Source organism: Ascidia mentula, chromosome 9 (assembly GCF_947561715.1).
Source record: "Ascidia mentula chromosome 9, kaAscMent1.1, whole genome shotgun sequence".
Lineage (NCBI taxonomy): Eukaryota > Metazoa > Chordata > Ascidiacea > Phlebobranchia > Ascidiidae > Ascidia > Ascidia mentula.
In genome coordinates this window covers 3,959,311-3,970,647 of record NC_138574.1, presented here as the reverse complement: position 1 = coordinate 3,970,647, position 11,337 = coordinate 3,959,311, and the positions used below count along the sequence as shown (strand labels likewise).

General features: G+C 40.4%; 1 protein-coding gene across 1 annotated transcript; it reads left to right on the top strand.

Moving 5' to 3' along the window:
- Positions 1-5,150: 5,150 nt before the first annotated feature.
- Positions 5,151-10,992, top strand: LOC145913863 (uncharacterized). Its single transcript, XM_083001626.1, has 6 exons — positions 5,151-5,185; positions 5,555-5,692; positions 5,928-6,012; positions 6,309-6,405; positions 6,898-7,156; positions 7,563-10,992. Exons 1-6 carry the CDS (start codon positions 5,151-5,153, stop codon positions 10,774-10,776), a joined length of 3,828 nt encoding a protein of 1,275 aa, XP_082857752.1. The 3' UTR covers positions 10,777-10,992.
- The last annotated feature ends 345 nt before the right edge of the window (positions 10,993-11,337 follow it).

Below are 11,337 nucleotides of genomic sequence, written 5' to 3'. Positions count from 1 at the left end.
TTCACCACCTACACACAACACCATAAAAACGCAAGAAAGACGTAAGAAACAATAACATCTACGTAACTTTTTTCTGTTAAACTTATAATGCCTGACAACAACGTAGTACTATGTTTGTTCTACATAACTAAACTTGCTTCAGATCTGTTTTCCTTGTTGCGAGTTTGTCCAGTTTCATCCGAACCGCTCATGGAGCTGGTGGCAGTTGAAGAAGTTCTTATGCGTCTTCCGCATCCAAGCTTCTCCATTATAGGATGTAGCCACAAACTTCGCACATTTGGGTTGCGAATACAATTCGAAAGAAAGATTAAAATTCCCTAAAAATGACAATACACGTTAACATATCACGTTACATATTCACTACTGACATTAAGTTAGAGGTTAATGGGGTTTTGAGGTGAATAAATTTGATTTAAAGTTCATCAAATCAAATTTATTCACTTTGATTTAAAGTCAGACCCATCATCACGATCAATGTTATTGCAAGCATGAAATCCTGGGAGCTCGTACGCTTTTGTGCGGTGCGGAAGATCGAATCTGTTAAAGTAACGGTTGTCAGCAAAACAACTCGGTATAAATTGAAATTGCATTTCATATGTTAAACCCACTTCACATGTTGTGCGAATTTTCACATACAAACGGATTGTATTTAAAATCCTAATGCAACTATTGAAATACATGGTTTTAGCTTGAGAAGTGTTCTGTTTAGCTAAGCTTATGCTTTCTGCACGTAAGACTGCTAAACACAATTGCAAACAGGACAAGATTGAAAACAAGCAGTAGACCGATGGGCCAAAGGAATCCATAATACAGAGAGCTGAGATGCACCCAACAAATGTGTCTTGCTTGATACGATGATATGACCAAACACGATGTTGTGCAAGAAGTTTTTGTGCCAGATATTCATACTCGTATCACGCACGGTTGTAGTCAGAAGCGACCAAACACACGCACGCGAGGCAACGTTTTACTAATTAGAGCAAAATGTCAGTAATTCTAATGTAATTTGGAAATATTGAGCTTTAATTCTATTTTTAGTCTTATTTTGTGTTTTACTAAAAATGCTACTTTTTCCAAAGGCCTTTAAATTCGGGTCAAGTTTTTATTATCACAGGTTTTTGCAAGCATAAAACGAGTCAAACTTATAAACAGATCTGATAAATTCTTTGAGCTGCAGACAGATGACCACGGTTTCCACCTTTAACGTCTCATCAGTGCAGCTTGGCGTGACTCTTGCAGAACATCTTGTCGACCAAAAGGTCAGGAAACTTCCACTTTGTGGTGATTAAACCACTTTGTGATTGGAATAATCGTTCTGATATATTAGTGATTAGTGCGTCGCTATGAATATTTCCAACTCCAAAAAGTGTAAGAACCACTGGCGCACGGAAAATGCACCAGCTGCGAACTTCAGTATGAGTCATTTCCTCAATTAGACATTGACATAAGCGCGTGTCTGGAAGGCTGTCAAATCAACCACATCAATCGACCGCAGAACAACGTAATTTCCTTTGGGTTACTTAGAATTGCTGCAGTCATTGCAAGCTTTATTTCGTTCCTTGCTTCGGGATCTTGGCATTTTGCTTTTGACGCGTAAAGTGGAGTTGACCAAAACTTGTCCTAATATTTTCTATTTTTCAGCACACAGTTGTCAAACTTTTTTATCCGCAGAGAACACAGCAACGCTATTTAAGTTGGCAAAAAATCCAATACGTTTTCCACTTAAATTGTATTTATGAAAATGTTGATACTTTACAACATACATAGTCAATGGAGCAGGTGTTTGCGGTCATATTGTATCAATTTATTGAAACAACACCAAGACAAAGGGTCTTAATTTATTTTATTTAGGAATTCGGACATGTTAACGTAAGGACTACATCAATAGTCTCGACCCCTTCTCATCTTTTTTTCAAATCTTGCGCTTCCCACAGTGATGGGCATGCTTTTTAAACTACTGTTTATTCGTGGATTTGGGGATAAAAATGCACACCGCAAGTCGGCTGCACAGTCGAGTTTGTTCCGTGTTTTCGTCTTCCCACTCGAAAGCACAACACAAACAGATATTAAACCAAAACTACTTTCATCAACCTAAAGACCATTATCATAGTTACCATTGGATCACTGATTGGTTGCTAAACGGCTGTTTTAAAATCTTATGCGCCCCCTTGCCAATCTTCCACGCCTTCTTAGTTAAGCGCATATCCATATAATGTTAAGAACCCCTGGACTAAACAATCGCGAAAATACAGTAACAGGTTGATTTCCCGCAACACCTATATCACCAACTTTACCGAAAGCAACGTTTTCATCGCAGTAAATGTGGAAACTTCACTTTGTAGTTCATGACACAAAAGTCCCCGTGCCAAAAAGCAATTTACTCCAAGAAAACATGTTTTGCCAAAACAGAGAACAATATCTTTTCGCTTTGTGTGAGCATGGGTTTTTCAGCCAATAAGCCTTAACAGCGCGTCTGTGGTTATAAATTGATTGACAGATAAAACGATTTGAGAGTAATATACAATAGCCTACTGTAACAACCCAACACAACCAACCTCACAAGGTGAGCCACAATATGATACATGAACACCTGTTACCTATTTATGGGTTCAAACAAATGCACACAAAGCCACGACTCTGACATCAGTTTCTCATCTTTCACCGCAACCGATAGAGGAGTGGTCGGTAGATCTTCCCGTTGTCATTGCTTCGTCACATTACCGAAAAATTCTGTACATTTATAGTACGGTGTGACCGCACTCACATACTGCAGACCACGCTGACATTCACATTGCAGATGTGTGTCATGTGACTACTAACCGCACTTACCAACAACGCAAACAAAACATAAATGTTACGAACATAAACAGGACCAAAATTGAACCGTTTTGACATATATCATAGACAAAAGCGAGAACGGAATTCTTGAGCCCATGCAGTTCGGTAAATTGTCAAGTGAAAAATCCAAACGGAAGAGACTTAACTAACCTCCGCAGCGATACGGTCGGTCGGGACAACTCCTGGTCATGTTGTACTAAAACTGACATGTCAATTCTTTTTGAAAATAGTTTTGCCTATTAAATATATTGTTTTTGTGAAGTAGATTGTTAGTTATCTGAGTTCCTCTTGCACGACTCGTGGTACAACATAAGTGACCCGGATTAAAGCTGTGGAGTTGGTTTGCGTCTCTTCCGATCCAAACTTACATACTTGGGCTTTTGAACGAAATGCTGGTGAAGTTTTTGTTCTTGCTTTCTTTTGTCCGTCTTTTGCAGTCGAAAGAACAAAGACGACTTAGCCTACTTTTTTGCACCCAAAATAGTGCAAAAACGACGGCTGGAATCAGGACCGTTTTATATACAAAGTAGACGTCTGGCATCCGGTTGTGGAGTGTCGAAAGACAGTAGTATAGGAAAACGGGTGTGTTGTTGATTGGTGTACTTACGTATTCAACCACCAACTCGCCGGGGGACAAGGTCTAAATTTCAAGGCCAGTCATTGTTATCCAAATTTATGGATGACAACCCGTTTCAGTTCGGGTTGAGTGGCCGATTCGTTACTTAGGCTAGCATTTCTTTTTTATACTGAAAATATAAATAACCATCTGAATGTAAAATGTATTCGTTGAAAACACGGAGAGACGCCGAGAAAGTCTGGAATCTTTATAGTCTGTAAATCACAATGAACAGTTCGCCTCCTCATGTTAACCTTTGGGTAGCCAGAATTCCGCGTAAAACCCGCTTTGTGAAGTTCAACATGCGCAAAATTCTTAACGTAATTAAATGCCAACCAACAGCAACCGCGAACGGGGTTCAAAGTAATGTCGTTCTGTGGTGATCGCATTTCGAGTGTCGTTTTTGGACCGAGGGAAGCAATAAGCTGATTCACTTGAACATATATTGCCTCTTTGAGTCAATGATTCAGGTCAAATGTTTAACATTTGGGCTTATTTTGATTTGAGAAAACCACAGACCACAATAAAATTTTTGTGTTGGGGAGTTAAAAGAAGGTTGTGTTTCCTACTGTAACCGATATGAACACAATAATACTAGCTGCTAGTACATAAAATATATAATTACGTTTTATTCTTTTGTGTGGTCTCGGCAATATTGGTCGGCTGGTTTTGAAACAGTCCAGTGTCTTGTCTATTTTCGTGATGTTGACACTTTGACGAGGTTTGGAAAGCGGTTTACAGATACACATCATTCAGAAGCAACAATATTATTAGCGTCGTGTAAACATATCTACCAACCAGTGGAATATGGCATTTGTAAATTGTGGGGAAAGATTGGCTGTGTAACGTCGTGGTGATTGTTTTGTGTGGATTTGCTGAACTCCACGAATAAAAGTTTTGTGATAATTGCAAGTCATCGCAAAAGTTCCATAATTTTTGCATGAGCAACAGCTAAGCGCGTGTCTGCAGCATTTCGTGGTAACCCATAGGAAATGGATATTCTGCGTAATTTAGGCAGTTGGCCGTCAATTTGACAGTCCTTATAAAGTTCAACACGTGTATCACTATTCTATAGGGGAAGTAGCTTGTAGTGAACATTGCTAGTCATGCATTTCCTGACATGCAACACGGGTCACCACTGGAAAGTTTCCTAGTTTGCCAACTACCTTCCTACATCTTAAAATTAGCGCTGCAGCTTGACGGTTTGCTGGTGTTAGGTATGGTCAATGCCAGCAGTATTGTGCGCATACTGTATTTTTTGTTTTGAGTCGTTGCATAAATATTAAATATTGGACATTTATAGCGGCTGTTTTTCAGGTGTGTAAAATTTTAAAGGCAGTACAAAAACGATCGTCTTGGTGTCAAAATGTTCAGATAGCGCGTAGCACATCAAAGGCCTGGAATATAGTTTAAAGTGACAAAGTTACGTGAGTATTTTAGACACTAATTTCCCGCTTATGGAGCTGCAAGACACACTGATCAGTCCATATCCTATAGGATACCACTCATTTCTACCTGTCATAATTACCACAGCGTTGCATGAACGCAAAAAAATGTCACTTGCAAAGACTTATATAGCGGAGGGATGGCAATATTGAGATCAGTCTTTGGTTGTGATGCTGCTCAGTTCGCTTAAATCCTGATTTCTGTGTTAGTTGTGTCTTGGTTTGTACTAATTTTAAAGAACTGTTCAGAGATGTTTATTGCAACCGACGTTACTCCTCCCATCCAGTGACACTTCTTCAGGGTTGTGATTCTTTTGCCTGGCAACGAAAATATCACTATAGTTTGTTAATATATGTTTAGGGGCGGGGAAGCTTCATACTTTATAGCTTACCCTTGTTCTTAATCACCCCTAAACGTTTTGCCTGAGTCAATATCATGTTGGTTCTGTTGCAAGTGTTGATGTCAGTATTTGTCCAGTTGTTGCTCGCACACAGTTAGGCTTTAATTGTGAAACGTCGATTTTAACGTTTTTTTTTTAGCCAAACGTTACACAAAGGAAAAATATGCATATCTTCTTTGAAATTCAGACAAGGCCAACTTTGATGCAAGTATTCCATCGTATTCAAGCTTATCTCTGACGTTTGTACTATTTAGGGGCAAAGATAAATTATCCGTATCTAAGTATAAGGTGACATTGCAGCGTACTGAAACAAGTCCATACGCCCGAATAGACGCCAGGATACACCTCGCTCAGCTACCTGGGGATTCCGGTTTCTTGTTCTTCCAACTGAGGTGCGTAAGGTTTATTTATGACTGCACAAAAAGTCGCTTGTATTTGTAAGACCTTGAGAAGTTTGTCATATTGCGGGACCCAATGTTATAACCTCAACTGTGATTCTAAAAACCTAGGGTTGTTAAACGTAGTATATAAAGGTCCTATTTGTTATTTACATTGCAGTCCATCTGGCAAAATATACGTTACTTACATTCCGGAAAATTTTTAATTATGGATTTTTTTTATAAACAGGTGGAATTTCCCGTCCCGTTCAAAACGAACACAATCGAGTCCTCAAAATCAAGAATCAGACAACATCACAGTTTTGTTGAAAGAGGTATGAAGCAATGCATAGAAAATATAGACTTGTATTTTACTCAACGCAGGAATGCGTGTGAAAAGTTTGCGAACGATATTTTATTTGCAAATACGAAAGAAAGTGTTGTCTTTTGAAACACGCATTTTTCATTTTGCTCGTGTCAGTTGCGTTTGTAAAAATCATAACGTCGTTGAATAAAACGTCTGCGGGAAATTGTACTTTTTATTAAATTTTCAGTGTGGCACACACAGGAATGCCCTGAAAAACTGTAAACCCGACATCAGTGAAGCAAAAGTGTTGATATTTTTTTGCAGGAAATGATCTCTAGAGTTGGTTTAAAGATCGTCTGGGTGATGGTGGTTTGGAGAATGGCAATTGCCCAAGATATGATATCAGCAAACACAAGAAAACGTGAGTAGGAAATTAACTTTAAAGGTTATCAATTTGATCTTATAAGCAGCGGTGACATCAAAAACGTTACGAAAGTGTTCCATCAGAAAAAAACATTAAACCATAGCCATCGTGGCCATGATTAATAACTGGTTTGCCAATATAAAGCAGGAGTTCGCACGAATGCCACCACTGCTCATAAATCCGTTTCCATATAAAATATATGTTACTACAGTTTATACTGCGACGATGATTGTCCTAATCGTGGAAAATTGGTAAGAATAGCCAACGTAGTTAGCGTAACTAGAAACCAGAAATTCAGAAAAAGGAAATCGACCTATGTCAAAACCGGTTTACACTCAAACACATGCAGTTCGTCACGAACATTCGAACACCAACTTCGTAACTCATAACCTGTTAAACGTGTGTTTGCATCAATTGGGTTTGCCATTTCGGTGCTGCTTTAGCACAAGCTTTTTGTTTGGAGGTCTTCAAAGAGTTTATGTTATGTAGGCGCGTGCCAAGGACCATTTGACAGCATCCAATGCAAGTGTCCTGACTCTATGTTCTCCTGCACATGTCGAAATGGCGGCAACTGCATTTGGGGGTCAGGATGTGTTCCAACGACCTGGAGATCTGATGACTTCAACCACTGTGGTGACTGGAGTGATGAGCTTCCTGCGAAACAGCCAGATGATGTGTATTGTGATTGTGCGAACAGCACAGATGAATGTGATAGGGGATACCCTAAATATTACTCCAAGTCTCAAAGGTATTTCACAGAATAAACAGGGATTATGTTTCAAACGCGTTGTTTTTTAATGATACTGACGATTCCGAATCGTAGGCGAAATATATATATCAGAAACAACAGAAAGACAAATAACTTAGATTTTCTCTTGTGTAACTTGTTAAAAAATTCAGATACCAAGTCTTTGTTGTCCACAAGACTGTCGGGAGATTCCTATACATATTTTAAGAGTTCTATCATAAACAGGAAAACTATAAATTTTATTTGAAATGTTTTTATTCCAACTTTTTTGATATCAGGTTAAAATGCTAATTATCATGCAATGCGCTTGCTTTCGGCGTAGCAGAGGGTGGACAATACCAAAACAAATACGCCAATACCTACTTATTTTTCGATATGCATTATTCAAGCGTTATATTGTTATCAGGTGCGACAAGTTGCAAACCTGCAGTGATTGGAGTGATGAGAAAAACTGTCCGAATCTATGTTCTGCCAACGAGTTCAAATGTGCGTGTTACGGCACGGTGAATGACGTTTGTGCAGAACCGTGTGTTGCAGATAGCTGGGTAAACGACGGCTACAACGACTGCGGCGATTGGAGCGATGAACCGGCAGCCCAATGCCCTACGAACGAATTTAAATGTGCCTGTTGGGGTCAAAAAGGATGCACCGGGTGTGTACCCGATACCAAGATCTGCGATGGATATAACGACTGTAACGACTGGTCAGATGAAAGAAACTGCACCTGCAAAGAATCCGAATTCCAATGTGACTGCTACACCACCCTCAACTGCACGTCCACGATAACAACAGGCTGCTTACCCGGTTCTTATCGATGCGATGGCACATCTGATTGCGGAGATTGGAGTGATGAAAAAAACTGCTCGTGCAAACCAAACCAGTTCACTTGTAATTGTTACAAACAACCAAGTGGCTGCGGGGGGAGCAAAGGATGCATCAACATTGCACGAAGATGCGACGGGACACCAGATTGTCCTGGTATGGAGGATGAGATGAACTGCACATGTAACCAATTTGAGTGCGGTTGCTACAGCTACAAGTGCCCGTTAACAGGATGTCTGAATCAAACAAAAACTTGCAACGGGGTAAATGATTGTGGCGACTGGACAGATGAGCTTAACTGCACTCAACTTACTGAAACCAATAACGTTTGTAAAACAACATCAGCTTGGTGCGGAAGTCAAGTAATTATACAGGATTGTGATAAATCTCAATCATTGGAGTACGTCACTGGATATGATATTCGTCTTTATCCCTTATACGACTACAGATGCTCACCTGATAAAGTTGTATGCGACAGTGGTAACAGGTATATCACTGGGATGACCAAACACTGCAGTGGACTATTCCAATGCGAAGACGGTACTTTTATAGATAACAAATACTTCTGCGACGATAACAGCGCCGTCGGATCATCCTGCAACGATGACAGCGACGAACAACGTGCAAGATTTGGATTTCGTTGTTCAGGGCCTACCAGAAAATCAGTTTGTACTTTGCCCCAAGCCAACCTCTACGATTCGGTGCCAAATTGTGCCGACCAATCAGACTTGTGCTTCGTTGGGGGTGAATTCAGATGTTTTCAGTGCCTCGATCGGCGTCACATAATCGCCCCGAGTCAGGTTTGCGACGGCATTGCCGACTGTCAAGATTTATCGGACGAATGTTTTTGCAAAAATGTGTCGATTTGCAACGAGTTGCAGGGCACATGTCCTAGTGGACAGATGCGTTGTAATGCAAGCTGCGTCAACATGACAGAAGCTTTGTGCAACCCCAATGTAGACTGTTTAGGTTCAAACACAAAGTACTGCAGTTGCAGTCAATTAACAAACGAATTTATGCAGTGTCAAACTTGGAATGGCTTCGAAATGGTGCGAAAGTGCGACGGAAACCCGGAATGTAAATTGTTGGAGGACGAATGTACTGGATGTCCCAATCCACCATCTTTTTGTCAAACCCCGTGTGCTCAACAAATTAAAACTCTATGGCAACGTTTGAAGTTGACCAGCAAAGTACATTTTTGCGATGGTATCGTTGAAAAGATATATGGGGTGCTTATTAGTCCGGAGTGTGCACTGCAAGGGGAACAGTACTGCAACACGTCACGATTTTACTGCATTCGAAACACAGTCGACGTCAATATCCCACTGTCGCAAGTTTGCAATGGTCTTATGGATTGCGACGACGGCTCTGATGAAGACATTGCCCTCTGCAGGGGACGATGGATGGAATGTGCGAACCAAAAGCAAAATATCTCTTCTAGTTTGGTTTGCGATGGAATTTTTGACTGCAAAGATCGAAGTGACGAAGCCGACCAGCTCTGCCACAGTACACGATTTAAATGCCTCTCCGGCAACGTGTATTCCATCGACCAAAACCTTGTGGAGAATGGCGTGACAAACTGCCAAGATGGCAACGACGAATGTGTTACAGTTTTTTCCAATCGATACGAAATGATCGCGTCACCAGTTTTTAGAGCATTTTTCTGGATTATGGGCATTCTTGCGATTATTGGCAACTCCGCTGTTTTTTTCGCCACAGCAAAAACGTACAAGTCCAATGCAGTAACTGCAATCGCAAAATGCACCAACATGTTCATTCTTAATCTCTCCGTAGCAGATTTTCTTATGGGCGTTTATCTCATAAGTATCGTGTCTGTGGGAGTTTCTTTCAAAGGCTCGTACTGCATCCATGACAAGATGTGGAGGACCAGTTATGCTTGTTCAAGTTTAGGCGCCCTTGCCATTATATCTTGCGAGGCATCAGCCTTTATCTTGACCGCAATGACGACATTCAGATTTGTGACGATTCAAAATCCATTACTGGGTCGTCAGATCGAATTTAAAACCGTGGCAATTTTAACAACATCACTGACCTGGGGCTTAGCTTTGATTACTGCCGTTCTACCATTGTTGAATTTTGAATATTTTCAAACCACCATATGGTTTCCCAATTACTTCTTCGGTTCACAGGAAGTCGAAGTGGAAGAGATGATTCAACTTGCCAGACGCATTTCCAACACAACCATTACAACTTGGTTAGAAGCAAGGGACGTCGTCTCCGAAGCTTTTCCCACCTCCATACGTGGCGAGTTCGGCTATTACGGGGAAACAAGCGTCTGCATGCCTCGCTTATTTGCCACAAGAAACGAACGTGGCTGGGAATATTCAACTGCTATCATCACCATTAACTTTCTGATGTTTTTGTTCATCTTTTTTGCCTACATCTATATTTACAAAGCGAGCAACCGAATGAAAAAGCACAAAACTACCGACTCAAGTACCAAGATGCAGAAGAGAATCTTCCGACTAATTGTAACTGATTTCTGCTGTTGGATTCCGGTTTGTCTCATGGTGTTTTTGAGTATGGCTGGAGTCAAGATGCCCACTGAGGCCTACGTGGCCAGCGCATGCATCCTGTTGCCAATTAACAGTGCTTTAAACCCTATTATCTACTCCAATGTCATTGCACATAAATTGTCGCAATCCAAAAAGATTGTAAGCAGAAAAACATCTTCTACCTTTGCTGCCTCCGGTAGTGCTTCGTCGAAACAAAAGGCACCACCCCAAAACAATTCCGAAATTTTGTTGAAAGAGATAAATCAACCTAATGAGGCATAGGAAAACGCTTGTATTGTTTTCTGACTTGCCTATGTATATTTGGGCGAAATGTCTTCCGTCCAATTTTGATGTGTATCTGTATATCAGGGGTGCACAACCTGTGGCATACGACTTCGTGTGGCCGTGGATGCTAGTTCATGCGGTCGTACACATGCTTTATAGTATATTTGTATTGTCGGCCCTGCGTTGTTAAAAACTTGACAGGTTTTAGCTGGATGTTTGACTCATGAAATTGGCCGGTCTTTGTTATAAAACACAATAAGATCGTGTATTTTTTAGGTATGAAACATAGTTAAATATAACATTTCATTTACACTTTTCGGCATAATTACATGCGAAGTTGGTGAAACAAAGTTTGTGTGATGCGGGCGGCATTAAAGAAAAGATTGTGCGCCCCTGTTGTATGCAAATGCGAATTAGTGTGCTGGAAATGGTAATTGCATTGTAGATATTCTGATGAAGTTTCTTACATAATGTAACATTTTAAAGATGCTCTTTTTCGATTCGTGAAAAGTTTTTGCGAATTTTTGTTTAAAGTTCAACATCCGCATCTTATTATCG

Excerpts from the sequence above, each read along its gene's own strand:
- LOC145913863 (XM_083001626.1), top strand. The coding sequence starts at position 5,151 with ATGTTTATTGCAACCGACGTTACTCCTCCCATCCA. Across the intron at positions 6,013-6,308 it reads TCACAGTTTTGTTGAAAGAG|GAAATGATCTCTAGAGTTGG; the intron begins GTATGAAGCAAT and ends ATTTTTTTGCAG. Across the intron at positions 6,406-6,897 it reads ATCAGCAAACACAAGAAAAC|GCGCGTGCCAAGGACCATTT; the intron begins GTGAGTAGGAAA and ends TATGTTATGTAG.